Below are 23,618 nucleotides of genomic sequence, written 5' to 3'. Positions count from 1 at the left end.
GCTCTTACGAGCCTGTCCACACATTCAGCCGACGCTTCTGGCTGTCTGTGGACACTCAATGACACTTCTTCCCTGATGTTTCACTCACAGAAAGTGTAATTCAATGATGTCGATCAGGAATAGCGTTTTAACCACAGATAGATCGAGATGTGATTTTTAGATTTTGGAATATTCGCGAAACTCAAACCCAAGCTTTGTGTTTCGGAACTCTTGAAACTGGGAACTCGTGAGATTCGAAATGATTATTTTTGTTTTAGTTTTTTTTTTTTTTTTTTTTTAATGAGGAATGTCCATCTTGTGAGGAGGTAAAAATATCTTTTCAGAAAATTAAATTATTTTCTTTCAATATGAATGATTAGGATCGGTGAAATCGTACCAATTTAAATCAGCTTAAAGATTATACAGCAACTGGACTGGTTAAATAAAAATAAATTCATATCGTAATCGTAAGCTATTTAAATAAATTATTATTTTCCTGGCGCCCGAGACTTTCGAATCTAAAAACAACCAAACATATAAAACATGGATATTTATAGATTTTTCCACATATCTTTTCTATAAATGCGTAAGTACATAAACATCTAATTGATTCATCGAATCAGAATCACAAGTCTGGAAACATACGAATGTACGGTAGAAATCTTAACTGAATCACCCTGTACAATTAAGTTCCTAACCTTACTTCATATTGTAACATAGCCTATTCATAATTTCGCATTAGTTGCGCCATCTTGCAAAAGAACTACCAAGATTCACACGTGTTACATCATTTAACCAACAAGAAACCGATGAGTGGAGGAATTTATTTATATTTTTCCATGTACGCTTGATTAAAAGCGGACTCATTGAAAGGACCGAGTAAAAAGTTTCGGTGAAAGTGCAGCCAGGGGAACGTGTGACTTGCATTTCTTAGCAATTATCGTGAAAGGAGCAAGGAATCAGAGTGACTTGTCGCAGATTATACAAAGTGTTAAAAAGAGACCATCCATTATTTATGTAGTACATAGGATACATAGGTACTGAGTAAAGAAACCTTAGTACATATAGGTCAGAAGCTCAACCATTTCTGACATATAAATATTTTTATATATTAGTATCATGATTGTTTCGCTACTTATTGAGTTCTCGATATTTACAGAAGCTGTTCCACATGTCCTCCTTCCATTTCCATGCACGCTTCGCATCTTTATCTTACAAAGTCGCGATTTCTCTTGAAAATTCCAGATCTCTGACGAATTATTCAACAAGCATGCCAGATTCGGTTACGTAATTCTTTGGTCACTTATCAGCGAAGAATGCACTTTGCTTTTCAAATAGTTACGTCCATAATAAAAGGTCCAATGAAGGATATTGAGAACGTGGTTCATAAACACTGAGGTAAACGTCGTATGCGGCACGTAGAAGCCAGTAAGTCAATCATGATGCAAACATAAAAAAATGTATATATCTCGAAAACGGTCGAGCTTTTGACCTGTGTTTACTAACAATCTTTTTGGCTCAGTATGGCGTGTCTTATGTACTGTACAAATGTTGAATGTTTTTTTTTTTTGAACACCTTGTATATTTAACAGCGTAAAGATATGGAATAACCGTGTGATAAACTTTGTTTTGAGACCACGATAGACGTAGGAATTCGGTAAACAATTAATTGGAACGATCTGGTGTTATCAGTTATTAGCTGATTTAATGCTGCGGCAGTAATTGGAACAGGCACATAGTGCGAAGATCAAGAGAATTTTTGCGATTACTTCTGAATGTGTTAAAATACAGTTAATAAACAGAATATCGGATTTTGCGGCATTGAAAAGAGTTGTTCATCAACTTGAATTGCATTTTGTAAGAATCACAATCTGCTGTGACATTATGTTACAAAGGATAATCGGCTCTTATCTTTTTGAGGATTTTTATTTGTTACTTCGTTACACATTCGCCTATTCTCTAAAGTTCTCGTTGTCAGGTTCAGATAACGCTAAAAATTGAGTGGTGATCTTGGAAATTTGTCCAAATTTCTTTTTCGTTAGTGAGATTAGTAATTCTATATATGAAGAGAAATACAACAGTTTATGGTTCGATAAATAAATTCATATTTCGCAAACTTAATAATGAACGCTGACAAGGCACAAGTTCGCCGTTGTGTGCTTCAATATTTTCACCGTAGAGAAATAGCCGTCGAGACAACCAGAATCGTTTGTGGTACACGAGGACAACATGGTTACCAGGGAAAAATCATTTGTCATATTTCTATAATAATTGTGAATTTTTAAATTACTTCGCCAGTTAATGTTTTTTCATAGAAATTCAAAATGTAAAGTACATTAATTATGGAATGACATGATACTATTAGTGTGAATATCTTGTCTTTTATATATAATGATGATTTACGATTACGTCAAATGCTGATTTACAGCATGGTCTTGAAAGAAAGATTCGTGCTTTTTAAAGACAAATTAGTGATGTCACCGACAATTGTATAATGAAACGCAGGATTTACGTAGGATGCCTGACTTAATGTCGTCGTGAGTCACGATCGATTTTGTGGTGGAACAATTATCATCGGAACTCGTCCTCTTCCGGTATTCTGTCCTATATCCGGTGCACACTACACTTCTCAAATATTGCACGATTTATTTCCTTTAACAATGGAAATTGACTTGCAAATGTAAGATGTATAATAAAATGTGTTTAAGTGGTCGTTAAAAATTAAGATAGAGGTTAGGTTGATCAACGGTTCGATAAATTGTGGATGGCTTACTGTTCTTCCGTGTGTACGTATTGCCCTATAAACAATCGATATTAATGGCCGACGAGGTTCATAAATATTCGGTTTTTAAGTTAACCATGATTTTATGCCGGTGACCTCGTATGCATTTCCCAAGTTTCTCTTTTTAGCACCCGTCAGAGAAAGCAGTACAGGACGCTTCAAAATTTTGGCCACGCGTGTTCGAATGAAAACTTATATACAAGGTGATACAGAAATGTAGATATATAGAATTAATTGAAGTGCTCAGATTTTGTATAAATGCTTTGAAATGATAGTTTCTTGAGATGCTTCCAGTTATATAGGACATTCCGAGTATCATACGTGATGTCATGTATATACATAACACGTAAATAGTTAGACTGGTTTGGCTGCTGTTGGAATTAAGTTTAGATTAAATTTGGTTAGAGTTATACAGTCTTTCGAATGTCATGTGTGAAGTGATTTACAAACTGTTTTGGTGTTTCACAGATTATCTTATTTAGCTATAGAAATTTATAGAAAAGCCTGAAACTGAATGTGTGGTCATAGTATGGGCAATCATTAGATAACCGTTTTTCATTCTTTGGATACTTTCACGTTTGAATTTATATAAAAATTTTTAATATCAAAACTACAGATTCTTATTTATACTCTTGTTAGATAACCTCTGCATTTTGGTTGTCTATATAGGAGATAATTCAATTTTAATTTCTATAGAGCGCTTCATATAGTATACTATAAATTTAAATGGAATGGTCAAAATTAAAGAGACATTGATATAAATGATCGGGATATACAGATTATCTTGGAAATTGATTAGAGAGTACGTATCTATATAAACAATTGTACAGGGTGTTTCAATTAAACGATACAAAGAACCAATAATACATAATATATGAGATCACAAAATATTTATATAAACTGTCACTGTTCTAGAACGACCTGTACGAACTGTACACTTCCATTTCGCCCTCGCTATGGCAGTTTCCCTGTATTTACGATTCTGTCGGAATAGTTGCCTCGTAGAAACGACCAGTGGGCCATCAACATCGCGAAACGGTCGTAAAACCGAAAGGACGCGGCCCCAACCTCCTTCTAACAGATATCCACCTCTTTGCTGATCTTCGCGGTTGGTTCTCGTTGGCCAGCTGTTCAACGCGTTGTTCGATACTGTTTCATATCCCGTTGCAAATGGAATTACGTTTCTTGCACATAACCTCTAAAACACTCCGGCAATTTGAATTTTTTGAACTGTTCTGTAACTTGATAAATTTCAGCTTATTGCAAGGTACATAACGCTAAACGATCTTAAACTATTCTAAAGAGCGTTGTACATTTTTTTTCAGTTACTATCTTTCCTTTTTGTTACAATTTTATTTTATGTGCGTAAGATTTATCGAAGGAATAGAACATAGATTAGAAAAAGATTTAATATTGTATAGTTTGTGATTTAATGATAATCTGCAAACTTGTGGTTAACGTGAACAGAGTATTGAATTCTTCAGGAAGAAAGAACTTCATCGTCTTAGGTTTGCCATGATAGCATCGTCTGCAGTTGGTTGCATTGCCATTGGCCAGGAACGAAATATTGCGGAATTGCTGGTCAGAGACTGGAACAGCGTTCCTCAGTCGGTTCATCATTACGAAAGCTGATTTATTTGTTTCGTAGTGATGTATTCTCTGGGTATTGTTGAAGGCTTCTCGATCAACCTTGTGCTCTATAACCGTACAAGGTACTTCTGGTTAAAACATCGCATAACATTCGTGGTTTGCACCTGTGGTTTGTTATTTTTTTATGTTAATTGGAATGTGCAAAAAGTGAAGGACAAAAAGATCACTGTAGATAATTGTTGAGTTAATTGTATAAGCGACGCAAAAGGAAGAAATTGTGGAAATTAACTCAATAATTACTTGTGTACTTTATAATTAATATCTCTATCACTCAGTCAGTTAAGTTACCAAAGATTGATAATTAATTTTGCCATACCAATTACTTAAGAAAGATCAAGCGATAAATTAAATCTTTAGAAAATGAAGCCATTTGCATGAAAATAAGCAGACGATATATATCTATATAATATTTTTATGGCAAAAATTGCATCTTTACCGCAAAGAAAGGGGGAAAAGAAGTGAGTTAATTATGTTCCTCGGGAGATAAGTTTCACGTTTAATGGGTTGACGACTCGGAGGAATTGCGAATTTTTCGTATTCACGCGCTGCCTCGTGTAATAAAATCCATTTACTGACGCTTCGATGCTGTGATATAAAAGTGACATGGGTCTTACTACATATTCAAGTATTATAGCGGTATGTGTCGTTAAAATTGATAAGGAAGAAACGCACGTTTCTTGGAACGTATTTTATCAAGCATAATACGAATATCTTTATTTACACGGGATCTCGTATCTTCACGAACGACAACGATTTCTAGGTGAATCTCTGTAAATCTTTTTTAACGAAGTACCTCAATCTTCTCTTCTTACTTCTTCAATTCGCCAAATTATAATTCTAACTTCTTCGAGGTAATTGCTACTACGTAGAAAAAATATAAGAATACTAAATAATATTTCGTCTGAAATCCTTTCCCACAGAGATAGATGAATTATTCTCAAAATTACATGCATAAGAACTCTCTCTCTACTATCTCTCTATAATCATGAATCCTAACTTCACATTCCAAGAGAAATCAAATAAACTTACTGAATTAGCGTCATTCAAGTGAAAATAATCATGATCGGGCAACGCTAGTGTAGAGAGTGTAGAGATCAAAGGGGCAAACATGTTTCAAATTCGCTAGTAATTTTCATCCACTAGACTTTTCCCTATCCTCTCTTTTTCCCCCCTTGTTTAAGTCGGGCCATGTAGCGGTTTTTCTACGGCATCGTTTACAACTGGCGATGCGCATTCTTGGCAGGGCTGCGGAATGTGGATCGAAGGCACGCGAACGTCAGCTCGCGAAAGGACATTCCTGATCGTGACCGTGCAGCGCACGCGGTGCAACACGAATGATTCTCGATGTTTCGTCATCGTTTAAGGAATCGTACAAGCACCACGGATGAGTCGCTTATCCGCTTTTACCGTTAAACCTGTACCACTGGACGTTCCGCGTAATTCGAGCTCCGGTTGTCGCCATTAGGCTTCCTGGACCATTTTTCCTATCTTCTTCTTTATGTCTTTTTCTACTTGTACTCTAGATATCCTAGCATCATTTTACATACTTCTTAGGTCTTCTTCGTAACTTTCGAGTGCTTTTGAGAATAGTAAGTCCTGATACGTGTATCCTCCTTTAATATTTTACATCACCTTTAAATCTTCTTTGCAACTTTTTAATGTCGCACGAGAATTTGGAATTCAACTAGTTATAGTGTTTTTAGAATGGATGTAATTATTTACATACGTCTTTTGTCATACTGTAGATTTAGAATCATAGATCGATATCGTTAAACCACGTCTTCGCTAAAACAACATTGTGAATCTTTTTGTTGTTGTTCCATGTTTCTTGAAAAAATCACAATTACTTCGATGTGGGCAAAATGTATCTGTAAGTTGCTGCATGTTGGAAATGCTTTGGAATACGCAGCAACAAAAGAAGAGAACAGAAGAAGGTTGCTTGTCGTTTGCTTCGGTGGAGTCGAGGCCTCAAATTATCATCGCTGTTCAATATCTTCGATAACAAGTTGCTCCAAGGTTTCGTTGCATTTTATTGTGACACGAATGATTAATCTATCCAAAAGCACGCTTTTCAAGAGTGCCATTAGCAAGCCATCGTAATCAGGCCCATAATCTTACATTGTGATCTAGTAGTCACAATAGATTTCTGATCATCTTGATTAAAGTCAGATTATAATGCAACGCTTTCAAAGCATGTTGCGATCACTTCCGTCAAAGTCAACACGCGAACAAGCATACACAATGAGATTCCAATTTGTTTCTTCGTAAGCAGTCAGTGATTCTTGCTGCCCCAATCTACCTACTACCCTTTTCATCGGACATGAGCTTCTTACAAAAGCGGTAATCGATTTTCATCTTGACTTGCGCGACTTATACGTAGACCACCCAGCTGTAAATTATTGAATAACGATCGTATCGCTGGTTACGGTGCATGTTTTTGCACGCTATATTGTAGCGGTCACATTTTAGCCAGTAAACGTCGGACGAAACGAGCGAGTTCACAGGCGGGTTGTAGCACGGTGTCGGTCGATGCAGGGAACGTAGGAGTTGCATTCCACGTTAAATGCATTAAGAATGCCTAGTACCATTCCATTGGCTTCGCACAGTCTGCCTGAACCCTGTTGTTTACTGTAGTATGTTTATCACACTGGTGTGATTAATTTCGTTTCTTTGCTTTGTATCGTTTCAGGAAATTGAGAGGAAAATAACGTCGTTCATTAATTTTTACATGGAAACTTCTTTTTAGTAATTGATGTTAATGTACTACGGTTAACGAAATTAAAAAAATATGAGATCAATGGAATATACATACGCGTATTACACTGTATGTTTTCAGGAAAATGAAGTGTAGATAACACAGTTTATTAATTCCAAAGATCTAGTATGGTGTATTTACTGTAATTTATTCTTTTTACTATTTTCTCCATAATCCTTGTACGTAATTATAGCTTCAGCCTGTGATTCAACATCCTCTCTCATACATTCCATAACTAGTCTCACTTGCCTCTGCAAGCATAGTTACCTATATATGAATTTAATCGCACATTATCATAACGTGATCCGTATATGAATAAACTTGTCTTTTTATAAAACAACCGAGGATACAGCGTTCCTCAGACGTTCAGCTTAAAGCCTGCCTGATAACGGTGTGGGCAATTAAGCGAAATGAATGAACGGATAATCGGATGAGTATTACGAGACGCATGATGCATTTAAGGACGTCGACTTTACGTATATCCGAGGCAACCTGTCTAACAAGAAAATGATGCGTAAAGTTGCTGCGAAGCAATGCTGATGAAATTAATCGATCAATGCTCGTTACCTGGCCAACGGAACTAGTTCACCGTGTAAGATAGTTTATGGGAGATGTTAAATGCACACGATATCGATCTTGAGCATGAATTTATTGACTTGGGTTAAACGCACTCCGTGGAGGCGTTTATGTCCTTTTAAATGACGCTGTGTTAGCTGTATACGCCGATGAAAAAATTTCAATGCGAATAGAATTGTAATAAATGTTCTCCTATTTGCAAGTTGAATATTTCTAATTATGATATACTATAATATGTATTATGCGTATATAATCTTTTTTAATAATATGGCTGACAATCTCGTGAATCTTTATTGGCTCGGTAAGTGTTCCGCAGTCCGTGAAACAACACCCGTTGTCACACAACGAAGTCGTGAAGCTTCTGACATGCCGCGCACCAAGAACAGAAAGACATTGCTAAAAAGGGGGGATCATATCGTCTCGCTATATTGTGGCAGCGATTCTAAACATGATTCTAAACATGCTCGCATTGAAGAAGATCGCTGTTTTGTTGCGAATATTCGTGTACTGTCTCTGGTTCATATTCTTAATGTTCTATGCGTGCTCCCTTTTGTCGTAGGTTAACGTTTCATACATCTAAATCCTCCTCGAGAACACCGCATCGAAATTTTTCAAATCGTCCTCGAAATTAGCCCTGAACATACAGGCACTTACCGGGAACTCTATTTTATGCTGTGTATAGATTAATAAATGCATCTGTTCGGATTAAATTAAATAATTCTATAGACTATTGAAGTTGGTAATGTGTATGTTCTTCGTCATTTGGTTACAAGATGGCACCAAAAATTCTTAGCTTCAGTGTGATACAAATTGCTTGTGTTATCTCAGAATATGTAGCTACTTGGTGAGGCAGGTATGTGGTACATTCTCCTTAATGACTGGTAACTCTATTTTCTTCTTATACAGAAAGCTGACCTAAAACATAGATATTGTACAATATACAGTATGTCTAAATTAGACATCACAATTTCATCTTATTACAAAACATACTTTTCTTACGATTCCTTAAATATATTTCACGTTTATGCTGCATAAGACGAACGCGACACGATCGAGTCCTTTGTTAAAAAATTGTTTTCATCGAACGCGTCCTTTCGATCTTTCTCGATTCGATCGAACTCGGCAAAGAATAAAAGAATCAGGCAAAAAGGAACAAGGAGAAGAAGAAGAACGCGAAGGAGAAGAAGAATGAAAACAGAAAGAAGGCAAGAAAAAAAAAAACAAGAACATTAGCCGTTTCACTGGTCGACAGAGTGGTGCTCGAGCCTCGAGCTGACGTGCCATGGCGTACAACAAAAAGCAATCGGCCGATAGGACGAGTACCGGTTATTTAACGCCGTCGTCTTTATGCCTGCTTATTGGCCGGCTGTCTCGTTGCACGAGTTTTAACTGTGCAACCCCACCTTTTCGCTGGATGTAACAGTACCGTATAAGACCGTATTCTCAGTCTTACTATGCAGTCCGAGGCTCATTCATTATTCATACACCATACGCTGATACTCTGGACGCTTATAACGTGATCGTATGCAATTTGGCTGGTTGGAAATTCGACAGTCAATGTGTGTACCTGGGTTAACGGACGTGTCGATGAAATTGTAGCGAAATACAGGCACGAAGATAATAGTCGTCGAAAAATCATGCTGTGCGTTTGGATGTTGGCTCCTCCAATTTGTTGTCGTGTTCGCCTAGTTATTAGGCACGAATTGCGGCTAGTGATGGGACTTGGAAACACTTCGAATCGCTTCGAATTTGTATTGTGTATGAGGCGACAAATTCGGATCGCTTCGAACATGATTCGAAGTTTAAAGTTCTTTTGTAAATCTTGATAAGTTTGAGTCTTTAAAGTCTCGAAAGTCTTGATCGTTTTGGAACTGTTAGATTCAGTTTTGCAGGCTGCAACAAGTGTTTATAAAACGCCTGGAAAGATCAAATTATCATACATACATTTATTTCACAAGATGATCGAGACTTCTAATACGATCGAGGCTTTTAAAATGATCACAATTTTCAACACTTCCTAGACGATTCAGGTTTCCATGATGATCAAGACTTCTAAGACTGCCAAGATTTTAAAGATTCAAGACCTTCTACACGATCAAGAGTTTCGAGCCTCGAATCATGTTTGAAGTGATTTGAATATACAGACGCGATACGATTTGAAGTGTTTCAGATCCCATCGCTAGCTGCGGCACGCTCGAGGAGTGGTTGAAATGCGTTAAGTGAAATGATCTGTATCGCGAGCAAGGGTAACTGTATCCTAACGTCGTGACGTGAAACGGTGGCTGGAGTTGGCCATGTTTAACGTAGAAAAATGTAAAAAGCCTGAAAGCAGAGCGTTATTTGAAAATGAATTATTAATAACTTCTAAGTTAGTTACTTTTAAAAGAGTGAATCGCAGCTATCTTGATTTCTTGAGAACTCAAACCTTTAGATTTAGCCTTCCTCTTCTTCAGTTTGCCACAAATCTGTGGTAAATAAGTATCATGCAAGTTTTGATCGTAGATCTAAAAGAAAATAAACAAGATTACAAAATTGTTGTGTTGTTGTTACGTTGTGCGCTTCACGTGACGAGATCGTTACCATGACTGATAATGGTACATCATCTACAATAGTTACTCTTCTATCAAACTGATCTATCCTGTAGAACATTCGCACCAATTTGCAGCGACGACGTTCTCATAATATATTAGATGGCAAAATTGATAGAAGGTACAACGAAGTGGTTAACGTATACTGTGTATACTGGTAGGTATTATGCAAATATTCTTGAATCTGTTATTATCGAGTGATCGCGCCGATCGTTACATATACGAAGCGAGCGTCACGACTACAAATTACGCGACAGGAAGCAGCGTATTTGCTCTGCCGTGTAATGCGCATCGTTCAAACATTTGTTTACTCATCGTAAGCTAATCGTTTCACAGGTGAACGCGCGATGATTGATTCTAACGTGTGGTTAACATCGATCTACGAGGCGCTTCGAGGTGGAAGCTTGTCTGCCACATTGTTAATTAAATGGAACGTAATGGTTCGGTGCTCGCGCTTAGAGAAATAGATTACTTCCGTATGTAAATGAGAGTGGTCATGAAGGTAAATCGTCTTCTGGTACCATTTAGCTCTTTTACTTAATCTCTCCTTTAAAGACCTTCGCATTAGCAAAGACAGTCGTGATATTTTATCCTTTATATCGAAATTCTCATTTGGTAACTTCCTTTGAAATGAAATGGCATGGGAAATATGGAAATAATCATAGTAAGTATTAATAAGAAAAATACCAAAGAGTATTGTTGGAATAGTATACTGTAAACAGTATAAAGTACTAAAAAGTATTGCCAGCTTGTTGAGACAATCTGCAATGATATCATCAGCATGCCATCAACAGCGACATTCATTTCTATATTTATATAAACGGTAATTCACTACGACGAATTATCAAAACCATAAATTTAATCACTCAAAGTCTGTACCTTTGTCCTAGTTCCTCCCACTTACGGTATTTTTCACACCATTGTCCCAACTATTTTTCAACCATATACAGGATAGTCACTCTGCTTCAGGTATTGTATTCATGGTACAAATGAAGTCATCGATTTTCTCAGAAACAAAACCAGCGTAATTGTGTTATTCTTGATTTTCCTCTTATTTTAAGTCATAGAATCTCTCTGCCCACGAATTACGGATCACCCTCTATATATTTGCGAAAACAGTAGAATATGATTATTTTTGTCCGAAACTCTCAAGGTACGAAGATGCGACTTTATCGCATTTTATTGAAAAAAGTTTTCAAACGATTATAACATGTTGTACTCGTTCTCTACAATCCGGAATTCAATAGCATAGTAGCGAATTTTCCAATATTTAATCAAATATTTAATAACTGCTTATGCAGTTATGGAACGTAGGTAAATTACCGACCGATCTATAAGTGAACGACCCAATTCACCGACAAGTACGATTTAGTGCACGTTTGTACAATTTGATTTTATCGCTAACTGTTATATCGTAGTGGAACCAGGTTGCATCTTCAGGATGCACTCTATTTTTATACCGACCCGTCTTTACCTACCATCGATGCCTTTTCTCCTGTCCACGTAAATTCTTAATGTCCCACATGTTTTGGATTCCATAAGTCGACCAGAAAGAAACGATTTTCATTTCCCAACGGCCTTGATAGACCCGGTACAAGTGATCGGACGGCATTCCAGCAATCGCGAGAACGTCGCGCTTCGGGCGCACACCGCGATTAAGTATAATAACGTAGTCGAGCTGTTTGTTGGCCCACGAGCGTTTCTTCGGGATCGTCGTTCATAACGTTCCGTCGAACGTATCGGAGGAATCAATGAAGTCATAAGTCGATGTTGAAACACCGATACAACTTCATTCTACAAGATCAACCTGGTAGCACAATATATTTGTTATGCACTAGTATGATTACAATTCAAATAAACGAACGTTGTATACGGGGCACTATCTACGTGATTATTAAACCTATAAAATAAATTAGAAATTATACTATAAAATAAATTATACCATTTTATAATGGCTACCTACCTATTTTATAATAACGATTAGTAAACCGCGGATGTTTGCGCAAACCCATATTGTTATGAATGCGACTAAGATCCTATATATGTTTATAATTGGACTGCGAATGCTTGTGCAAATTTATATTTTTATCAGCACAAGTAGGAAAATGGAACCTATGTAGAAATTCGTTTCACATGCTCAATATTATAACAAGTGCTATGTTTTTAATATTTCATATATTTCTTTATATTATATGCATTCTTTGCATAAACATCCAGAGTCTAATTATAACGAGTACAATTCTTTGGATATTCTATATGCTGTTGCTTATTAGGCGCATTCTATAGATCTTTGTACTTTCCTACAAATCCATAGCCTCCTTTAAGTAAATAATAGGTGTCAAATATAATTGTATCTATAACCTGATACAACGAGATCGATTTTCGATGTTAGATAGCTAGACAAGTTTGTCTAGGTTAGGTTATTAGTATCCATGACACTTTTGTCGATATTATCGTTGTGCTCTGCACTTTAATAAGCCTGCGGATACTTCAATCTGTAAAAATAACGCCACGTAGATTAAACATTCTTCCATATTTATCTTACCAGGAAAGTGGCGCATATGTCACTCGATTTCCTCGTTAGCTTTCAGGAGAAATATTCTTCAACTGTCAAAGCTAAAAGTGACAGTGATTATTCAATCTAACGTCTATTCATGTCTACTTTCGAACGTTTATGACAACCAGAAGTGGATGACCCAGTACCTTGTATATCTAGCTCCTTTATTTTCAATAAGTGCATTATCACAATGTGCTGTACCCAAGGCCGTCCAGCAGTTGTTACTTTTCACATGACGCAATGCGAATGCATGCCCGTTTTATCATAGCAAGATGCTCGTGCACAGGCGTCTATTAAGACCCACTGTTTACGCAATACGCACGATGCCAATAGCCAGCGTGCATTCCGCTCTTTTACTTACTCGTGTACGCGCGCGCAAGAGTACACATAGTTTATGCACACGTGCACATTGGAATGCGAATTATCATTGTGCTAGCAGTCTACCGATCCCTCCTCATAAATTCTCTATGAGTATATTATACGTTTGCATTCACCTGAACAGAGAATTGGAAGCTTTAATAAAGTTTAGAAAAGGGGAAGCCTAAATAAAATTATAGAAAGGATTGTGGGAATGATTATTAGATTATGCATATTTAACTCTTGTATTAGATTTAATTTTGATGGACTACTTAATGGAAGCTGATGAATTAATTTCTGGAAAAGCCTCTGGGCACTTTAATCTCCTAATCTTTGGAGATTTTAATACAAAATAGTTGGGATTTTTTTATTGTATGAGCTTTTTGTCAAATGAAGGAATGAAATCAAAATGAAGATTTGTCTCATTTAGTAAATATTGTAACGCGATTATGCTTCGGATATTTTAGATATTTTTACATATTATACATTCTGTATGTTCTTGTGTCTTTAAATTTATCATAAAACCCATAGTTTACCTTAACTTCTTGTGGTTTATAGGTTCGTCTGGAGAGTATAGGAGCAGAAGATATAGTGGATGGAAATCCAAGGTTGATACTGGGTTTAATCTGGACTATTATCTTGAGATTCCAAATTCAAGAAATTGAGATTGACGTAGACGAAGAAAATGACAGTAGTGAAAAGAAATCGGCCAAAGATGCTCTACTACTCTGGTGTCAGAGGAAGACTAATGGATATCCTGGTGTTAATATTCAAGATTTCACTGGTAAATGCAGCAGCTTCAATTATTTTGCATTTTGTATTAATTACGAAATTAACTTACAATTTGTACATATGTATACATAAATGTATGGTTGGTTATAGGTTCATGGAGAAGCGGTCTTGGTTTCAATGCACTTATCCATGCTCACAGACCAGACCTAGTTAATTGGTCTGAATTACAGCAAAATAAAAATATCGACAATCTTAATTATGCTTTCGATGTGGCCAACTCGGAACTTGGAATTCCGCGATTGTTGGACGCGGAGGATGTTGACACTGCTCGGCCTGATGAAAAATCCATCATCACGTACGTTGCTTCTTACTATCACACCTTCGCCAGGATGAAAAACGAGATCAAGAGCGGCAAAAGAATTGCGAATGTAAGTGAATTTTTATATTATACATCTGCTTTTTAAAGTTCATTGATTTAATTATTAAATAATCTTAAAAATCAATATTATTCTCCTTAGATTGTGGGACAAATGATGGACGCTGACAAAATGAAGATTCACTATGAAAAGCTTACAACAGACTTGTTGGAATGGATCAAGATGAAGATAGAAGTATTAGAAAACAGAAACTTCCCTAATTCCTTGGAAGGCATTCAGAAAGAATTGTTAGCTTTCAAGCAATACAGAACAGTAGAGAAACCACCAAAGTACAAGGAACGATCTGAAATAGAAGTTCTGTATTTTCACATTAATACCCAATTGAAATCCTTGAACCAGCCTGCTTTTACGCCTCAAGAAGGTCAGTTAATACACGATATTGAAAGAAATTGGGTGGAACTAGAGCGAGCTGAGCATCGCCGAGAAGTTGCCCTCAGGACTGAACTCCTTAGACAAGAAAGACTAGAGCAATTAAATTATAAATTTGAAAGGAAAAGCGTTCTAAGAGAAGGTTACTTGAAAGAAATGATTCAAGTTTTGACCGATCCACGATATGGTAGCAATTTGGCTCAAGTAGACGCCACAGTGAAGAAACACGAAGCTATTAGTGCAGATATTTTAGCTCGCGAAGAACGCTTTCATGATTTGACTAATATGTCAGAGGAACTAGTGAGAGAAAATTACCATGGGTTAGAAAGAGTGCAAGTCAGGGAACAGGAAGTCCTCCAGAGATGGAAGGAGCTTCTAGCACTCCTAGATCATCACAAATCTAATCTAGTTGCCCTGAGTTCTCTCATGAGTCTCATGCGAGAGATTGATACAACTTTGGCCTCCATACAAGAACTGCAATTGAACTTCCAAAGTACAGATGTTGGTCCACATCTTTTAGGAGTCGAAAATTTGTTACAGAAGCATAGCTTGCAAGAGTTGCAAGTAACTGCTCTTGGAGAGACTCAGAGAAGACTTGGTAGGCAAGCAGCTCAGCATTTGGCACAACCTCAGAGCAAAGAGGTGCCTTTGTTACAACAAAAGTTAGAAATGTTGAACCGAGCTTATGATGATCTAGTAGAATACAGTAAGGAACGCAAGGCTCGTTTGGAAGACGCCAGGAATTTCTTCCACTTCCTCCAAGATCATGAGGATGAGGAATCCTGGTTGATTGAAAAGCAACGTATTTGCAAAGCTGGAATATCAGCCAAGGATTTGCGTGCTGTAATTTCGTTGCAACAGAAGCATAAAGCCCTTCAGGATGAAATGAAAGTACGAAGACCTAAATCTGAACAATTATGTGATGCTGGTAGAAAACTGATAGCTGACAGTCATCCTTCAGCTTTGGAAATTCAAAATCGCATTGATTCGTTGCAAGAGCATTGGAAGGTCTTAGAAGAGTTAGCTGCTCTGAGGAAGAAACAGTTAGATGATGCAGCGGAAGCTTTTCAATTTTACGCGGATGCAAATGAGGCGGATTCCTGGATGAATGAGAAGATGGCCCTTGTGGCCTCCGAAGACTATGGCGTTGACGAACCTAGCGCTCAAGCGCTTCTACAAAGACACAAGGACTTGGAAGGAGAACTGAATGCATACAAAGGTGATGTACAATCACTAAACATGCAGGCTGAGAAGCTTGTCAAGTCTGGAATTTCTACTCTTGAATTATCCGCTGACCCAGAACCCGTTGCAGAACTGGAACAAGAAGAATGGAGTAAGTTTTGGTTTTTAGTAAAAATTCCTTTAATACTTCTTCCATGAAATAGATTTCAAAAATGTTTCTTTCTTTTTTTAGGTAAAGAAATTAGACTAGTTCCTCAAGATGAATGGGTGGATGAAGTTGTAGAAAGACTAGAACCTAGAACGGTTTTTGAAGATAGATTGGTACCCCAAGTAAAGAGTTTGTATCCATTCAGTGGCCAAGGTATGCAAATGATAAAGGGTGAAGTAATGTTTTTATTAAATAAAACAAATCCTGACTGGTGGAGCGTACGAAAAGCAGATGGCACCGATGGATTCGTACCAGCGAATTATGTTCGTGAACTGGAACCTAAAGTAATACAAGTTCAGGTTAGAAGACCAGAGAAGGTTAGAGTTACACAGAGAGTGAAAAAAACGAAAATGGTTAAGCAATTAGTTCCAGTCAGAAGAGTGAAGTCCATAAAGTCAACGGTGAAACCAATTAAAAGGAAGACGGCATCTGATGGAGATAGCGTGGAGAAACGACTGAAGAAGATCAATGATACCTATAGCGAACTTCAAGAATTGGCATTGAAACGACATGCTTTGTTAGAGGATGCTATAAGACTTTATGGTTTCTATCGCGAATGTGATGACTTTGAGAAATGGATCAAGGATAAAGAAAAGATGTTGAGAGCTGATGACACACGAGATAATGTTGAAACTGCCAGAAGAAAGTACGAAAAGTTCCTAACAGATCTTTCAGCATCAGGCAAACGAGTAGAAGCTATAGATGCTGCAGTCGATGAGTTCGTTAGACAAGGACATAGTCAGTTGGATAAGGTCAAGGCTAGGCAGAGGCATATCCATCAACTTTGGGACCATTTGAACAGGTTAAAGGCACAGAAAGAAAAGAGCCTAGAAGGAGCTTCCAGTGTGGAATTATTTAACAGAACTTGTGACGAAGCTCATGATTGGATGTTAGAAAAAATTACTCAGTTGGACACTGCAGAACTTGGACCAGACTTAAAGACAGTACAGGCTCTGCAAAGAAGACATCAACACTTGGAGAGGGAGTTGGCACCAGTCGAGGAAAAAGTACGAAAAGTGAACTTATTAGCAAATAGCGTGAAGAGCTCCTATCCACACGAATTGAACAATGTGAATGCCAGACAAAATGAAATCAAAGAACTTTGGAATCAAGTTCAAACAAAGGCTAAGGAACGCAGATCCAGATTGGAAGATGCAGTAGGTCAACAGATTTTCATGAACAGCTCAAAGAATTTAATTAATTGGGCTGCCGATATGCAAGAGACAATGAAGGTTGAGGAACCTGTTAGGGATGTTGCTACAGCTGAGCAACTTAGGAAACATCACATGGAACTTGGAGAAGACATACGAACCCGAGAAGACGAGTAAGTATTTAAATATTTCGTATTTCTTTAATTAATTGAAACAATGATATAAATAATTTTTTATTTGTTCAGATTTCGGGAGGTTGAAGAACTTGGAAACCAATTACTACATCGTAATCCAGCCCTGTTGGATGTCAGCGAACGCTTAGATAAATTGCATGGCTTATATCAGGCTGTAACATCAGATTGGATGGCAAAAGAAGCCTGGTTGCAACAGTGCTTAGAGCTACAGCAGTTTAATCGCGAGGCTGATCAGATCGAAGCTACTACTAGTTCTCATGAAGCGTTCTTAGAATTTACTGACTTAGGGGAATCCCTCGATGACGTTGAAGCCTTATTGAAGCAGCATGAAAAGTTTGAAAACACTCTCCACGCTCAGGATGATAGATTGAAAGCGTTTAGTGATACTGCGGACAAATTGATCGCTCAAAATCATTATGAGAAAGACTATATTAATGACAGAAGAAATCAAGTCTTAGCTCGAAGAAATCAAGTCAAGGATGCTGCTCAGCGTCGTCATGCAGCCTTAAAAGCCTCAGAGCACTATCAACAATTTTCTGCAGAAGTAGATGACCTACGAGACTGGTTGGGTGATAAAATGAAGACGGCATCTGATGAAAGTTATAGAGATTTAAATAATCTTGAACGAAAGCTTCAAAAGCACGAAGCGTTTGAAAGAGAATTAAGAGCTAATGAGGGACAATTAAGAGCGGTGAACAAAGCTGGGAAAGCTTTGATATCTGAGGAGAACTATAGATCAGATGATGTAGGAAAAACACTGAAAGAATTAAATGATCAATGGGAACAATTGGTGGCCTTATCTTTGGAAAAAGGTCGCAGGTTGAGGCAAGCTGCTTCTCAACATGGTTACAATAGAACGATGGAAGATGCCAGGTTGAAACTGGAAGAAATAGAGAATTCTTTGCAAAGTAAACAAGTGGGAATGGATCTTAGGAGCTGTAAGGAGCTGTTGAAGAAACATCAGACACTTGAGAGTGATATGTGCCAATGGGAACAGAAAGTGGATGACCTAGTTGCCATGGGCGAAGAGATGGCTCATGAAGGTCACTTTGATGCTGCGAATATATTGAAAACCAGTCAAGCCACGCAAAGAAAGTGCGTAAATACTCTGCATAACATAAAAGTAATGATAAAAATGATTAAATACTTAAAATTTAATTTTTATTGTTTGATAGGTTTCATAGCTTGAAAGAACCAGCCAAGAGAAGACGAGACGCGTTAGAAGAAAGCTTACGATTCCACAAGTTTGGCTTTGAACTGGATGCTGAATTACAATGGATAAAAGATCATCTTCCTCAGGCATCCTCGACGACATTGGGACAAAATTTGCATCAAGCTCAGACATTGCATAAGAAACACAAGAAACTAGAAGCAGAAATTGCTGGCCATCAACCAATGATAGACAAAACTGCCGCTTCTGGACAGGCTTTGATCGATCAGGCACATCCAGAGAAAAAGAAGGTAATAATATATATAGTAAAAATATTGTTTGAAAGGTTTCTAGGGAAAACCAGATGCGTATATTTTCCCTGTTATTGTTCTTTGATAGATACTTGATTAATTTGAAATAAAAGTTTATAATTTTTGTACAGTTGGGACTGTTACAAGAATATTGGGTCTGCAGAGGTAAGGTCGGCACAGATGCATGAATATCATTGTTTTGTTTGAAAAGTAACAATATCATTTGATAAATAGCTGTAAAAATAAAAAAAATTAATCTAATTAATCAGGATTTTTTTAAAAAATTTTCCGGTGAAAAAAGTTAAAAATTTTAGATATATATCATAAATAAGAAACAGGGAAGTTTTTATTGCATGCATGTGCTTGTCTTACGTGATTTATTTTAACGTTGAAATATATTTTGTTACACAATATATTATTTTTTATTACATTGTGCTTTAAGCTATTTTATATTTTTAAATATTAACAAAATTTTGTTTTATTTAGTTTTATATGTTGATAAAAAAATTATGTGTAAAATATGTTTCCTGATCTATAGTTTTATGTTATTGCTTATACAATCATGTTAAAATTATACTAACATATTTAATTCCTTTATAGATACGAGAATTATGCGATGTGCTTGATGAAGCATGGAAAGACCTGCAAGAGAAGGCCGGAGAACGAAGCAAAGCTCTAGATTTATCTTTAAAAGCACAGGAATTCTTCTTCGAAGCAGGGGAAGTTGAAAGTTGGTTGAATGAAAAGAACGATGTTCTCAGTTCAACCGATTATGGCAGAGATCGTGATGCCGCTACAAAATTATTAACAAAACACAAGGTTGACCTCCACGTCTTTAATTTATAAAAAAATAATATTTATAAAATATAATTTATTAATATAAGAAAATTCTATATTTTATACAATGTTATATAATTTTTCAGGCGGTTGAACTAGAGTTAGACACTTACAATGGCATTGTAACAGAGATGGGACACACTGCAGCTACTATGATCAATGCGAAACATCCTGACAGCAAAGCAATAGCAAATAAGCAACAAGCAATCGTCCAACAAATGCGAGCATTACAGAGATTGGCTACAGTAAGACAACAACGCTTGATGGAGAGCATGTATCGACATGAATATTTCCTAGAAAGCAGAGAATTAGAACAGTGGATCAAGGAACAGGAACAGGCAGCAGCTTCTGAAGACTATGGTCAAGACTATGAACATTTACTAATACTGCAAGCCAAATTCAACGACTTTAAACATAGGATAGAGGCTGGTTCTGAAAGATTTAACCAATGTGAAGAATTAGCCAGAAAGTTAATCGCTAATGAGAGTCCTTATATTCAAGATATCGAGAAACGACAAGAACAATTAGGGTAAGATTTGACCTCGTAATTTCAATGATGTATATAATATGGACTTAGAATTTTGGTGTAAGTTACATGGAATCTTTTATTTCACCAAATGCATGTTTACTCTTTCGAAATTAATAATGCACTATTTCTGGTAATGTATAGTTAATATAGTTTTTAATATGATTGCAAAAGGGTAATATAGAATAAAGGATATGATTATATCGGTGTTGGGTTACTAACTGTTTTTGTACATATATTTAATGCAGACAAGACGATGATGACCCTGTAACGCAAGTGCAGAGGCAGCATGCTCTTATGATGTAAGTTGGTGGATTTTGTAGCATAAAGTGTAAATATTATAGCATGTTTTGTAGTCTTTATGAAAGAAGATTAAACAGCAAAAATCACCTGAATGATAAAATTAGAATATTCTCCGTAACTTATTAGGGAATCTTGGCAACATCTTCTTGGTCTCATTCGAAACCGTGAACAGAGGTTACAAGCAGCTGGAGAAATTCACAGATTCCATCGGGATGTAGCTGAAGCATTATCTCGTATACAGGAGAAAGAAGCAGCTTTACCAGAAGACCTAGGACGCGATTTAAATTCTGTGCTTGCGTTAATTAGACGCCATGAAGGTTTCGAAAACGATCTAGTCGCCTTGGAAGCACAACTCCAAGTTCTGGTTGAAGATGCATCCAGATTGCAAGCACATTATCCAGGAAATAATGCAGTACATATTGATCAACAGCAACAGATTGTTCTTGCTCAGTGGGAAGAGTTGAAAGATAGATCTGCTCACAGAAGAGATCAGTTGCAAGCAAGTTGTGACCTGCAACGATTTTTGACTCAAGTTAGAGATTTGATGAACTGGGCAGCTGGACTTCGTGCTGCAATGTCAACTGAAGACAAAGTTAGGGATGCGGCGAGTGCACAGATCTTAAAGGCAGAACATGAAGCTTTGAAAGGAGAAATCGAAGCAAGAGAAGATAGCTTTAGCTCAGTTCTTGATTTGGGTGAGGCTATGGTTCAAACTGGTCATTATGCTGCCTTAGAGGTCGAGGAAAAATGCAATCAGTTGTTAGATGAGAGGCAAAAGTTACATACTGCCTGGCAACAGAAAAAGGTACATTTGGACCAATTGATAGACTTACACTTCTTCTTACGAGACGCTAAACAACTAGACAACTTGTCAACTACCCAAGAAGCTGCATTAAGTGGTGATAATTTTGGTGATTCCGTTGAAGAAGTAGATGCTCAAGTAAAGAAACAGAACGAATTTGAAAAGCTATTAGTTACACAAGAAGAAAAACTAACTGCTCTGCAAGAGCACGGAGACAAACTTCTAGCTCAGAATCACTTTGACTCACCTACAATTGCCAAACGATTAAGTGAAGTTGTACAGAGACGTGCAAAAATTCGAAATCTTTGTGAGACGCGACGGAGGAAGTTAGAAGCTGGTTTGTTACACGCTCAGTTTGTTAGAGACGTTGCAGAAGCTGAATCCTGGATCGGCGAAAAGCAGAAGAAACTGGAAGCCGAGGCATCGAAAGGCGAAGTGTCCAGTTTGGAGGACAAAATTAAGAAATTGAAGAAACACCAAGCGTTCCAAGCTGAATTGGCGGCGAATCAGAGCAGAATCGAAGAGATCAAGGCTAAAGGAGAGAGACTGCTTCAACAGAAGCATCCAGCAAGTGCTGAAATTCGACAACAACTGGAACATCTTAATGCTTCTTGGAGAAAACTGTTATTCGAGTCTGGAAACCGTGGTAGAGGTTTGGAAGAAGCTCAGGATATTCTGGAATTCAACAACCAAGTGGAAAAAATTGAGGCTTGGATAAGAGACAAAGAGATGATGGTCCAGGCTGGAGACACCGGAAAGGATTACGAACATTGTTTAAGTCTGCAGAGGAAACTTGATGATGTAGACAGTGACATGAGAGTAGACGACTCTAGAATAAAGGCTATCAATGCTCTGGCTGATAAGTTGATCAAACAGGGCAGGGACAATGAATCGAAAGCTATTCAACAACGTCGTGATAACTTCAACAGCAAATGGAAAGGCTTACAAGGAGCACTGAGTGCTTACAGGGAAATGCTAGCTGGAGCTTTGGAGATTCATTTGTTTAACAGAGACATAGATGATACTAGTCAAAGAGTCATTGAAAAAGCAGTCGCTATGAACACCACTGATGTCGGTAAGGATCTACCTGCTGTTGAACAACTGCAGAGAAAGCAAGAAGCAATGGAGCGAGATATGACTGCCATAGAAGGAAAATTAAAAGAACACAAAGCAGAGGCCAGAGATTTGTCATCAAAGTACCCAGACAAGGCTCCACAGATAATGGGAATACTATCAGAATTACAGTCCAATTGGGACGATTTGCAACGATTTACTCAACATCGCCGTGAAGCCTTAAATCAAGCTTATACTCTGCACAAATTCCAGGCCGATTTACTCGAGTTAGAACTTTGGGTAGCTGATACAATTAAACGTATGGATGAGTCTGAGCCACCAACAACAATATCTGAAGCTGAAGCTTTATTAGAACTTCATCAAGAGAGGAAAGCAGAGATTGATGGCAGACAAGATACGTTTAAAGCTTTGAAAGAACATGGACAGAAGCTTCTAGCTATTAACGAAGATATCAAAGATAACTTGGAACATTTGGAAGAGCTCCGACAAGGATTGGTCAATGCGTGGGAAACTAGGAGGCAAAAATTAACACAGGCACATCAATTGCAATTGTTCAAGGAACAGGCTGATCAAGCAGACAGTTGGCTAGCGACGAAAGAAGCGTTCCTGAACAATGACGATCTTGGTGAATCTTTATCTGGTGTAGAAACACTGTTACGTAAACATGAGGAGTTCGAGAAAATGCTTGTCTCTCAATTGGGCCGTATTGACGAATTGGAGAAATTTGCGAATGAGATTTTGTCCGAGGAACATGCAGATGCTAACGTTATTAAGCATCGATTAGCATCTGTCTGTGCTAGAAGAGATAAATTGCAAAATAGTGCAAGGGCAAGAAGGAAGAAATTATTGGAGAGCCATCACTTGCATCAGTTCCTTAGAAATATATATGAAGTTGAGGGTTGGCTTCATCAGAAACAACAGGTGGCTAGTGATGAAAACTACAGAGACTCATCCAATTTGCAAAGCAAGATACAAAAGCATGCTGCTTTTGAAAGTGAACTCATGGCAAATAAAGGAAGAGTAGCTGCAGTGGTCAATGAAGGTAAATTGAATTTATTTTTTAGGTCACACTGTATTTTTAAAATTGTAGCTACAACT

The 23,618-nt window shown here is 37.3% G+C and overlaps 1 protein-coding gene and 1 long non-coding RNA gene across 15 annotated transcripts in view; one reads left to right on the top strand and one right to left on the bottom strand.

The window, feature by feature from the left end:
• kst (spectrin beta chain, non-erythrocytic 5 kst) overlaps positions 1 to 23,618 on the top strand; it is a 57,607-nt gene that overhangs the window by 27,777 nt on the left and 6,212 nt on the right. For 3 of the 4 annotated variants that reach the window (XM_033345291.2, XM_033345283.2, XM_033345267.2), the window contains exons 4-13: positions 13,803 to 14,028; positions 14,127 to 14,404; positions 14,495 to 16,115; positions 16,197 to 17,496; positions 17,569 to 18,612; positions 18,693 to 18,978; positions 19,579 to 19,797; positions 19,902 to 20,344; positions 20,590 to 20,643; positions 20,771 to 23,562. In XM_033345291.2, coding sequence (XP_033201182.1) covers positions 13,803 to 14,028; positions 14,127 to 14,404; positions 14,495 to 16,115; positions 16,197 to 17,496; positions 17,569 to 18,612; positions 18,693 to 18,978; positions 19,579 to 19,797; positions 19,902 to 20,344; positions 20,590 to 20,643; positions 20,771 to 23,562 — 8,263 coding nt within the window. The remainder of the gene's footprint in view (positions 1 to 13,802; positions 14,029 to 14,126; positions 14,405 to 14,494; positions 16,116 to 16,196; positions 17,497 to 17,568; positions 18,613 to 18,692; positions 18,979 to 19,578; positions 19,798 to 19,901; positions 20,345 to 20,589; positions 20,644 to 20,770; positions 23,563 to 23,618) is intronic. The other variant, XM_033345274.2, reaches the window with a different exon arrangement.
• LOC117163240 (uncharacterized) lies at positions 3,533 to 13,232 on the bottom strand. Of its 11 annotated transcripts, none has more exons than XR_013059942.1 (7): positions 13,034 to 13,232; positions 12,294 to 12,946; positions 11,809 to 12,230; positions 10,323 to 11,429; positions 10,120 to 10,246; positions 7,734 to 10,064; positions 3,533 to 7,658 (listed from the first exon to the last, which is right to left on the bottom strand). It is a non-coding gene; the product is annotated as an uncharacterized LOC117163240 (long non-coding RNA). The 11 variants fall into 11 exon arrangements; XR_013059943.1 differs by having other exon boundaries at positions 10,168 to 10,246; XR_013059951.1 differs by having other exon boundaries at positions 3,538 to 7,658; positions 11,210 to 11,429.

Source organism: Bombus vancouverensis, chromosome 13 (genome assembly GCF_051014615.1).
Source record: "Bombus vancouverensis nearcticus chromosome 13, iyBomVanc1_principal, whole genome shotgun sequence".
In the NCBI taxonomy this organism is placed as follows: domain Eukaryota; kingdom Metazoa; phylum Arthropoda; class Insecta; order Hymenoptera; family Apidae; genus Bombus; species Bombus vancouverensis.
The sequence above is the reverse complement of the archived record's forward strand: the minus strand, read 5'-3'. Positions and strand labels throughout refer to the sequence as shown.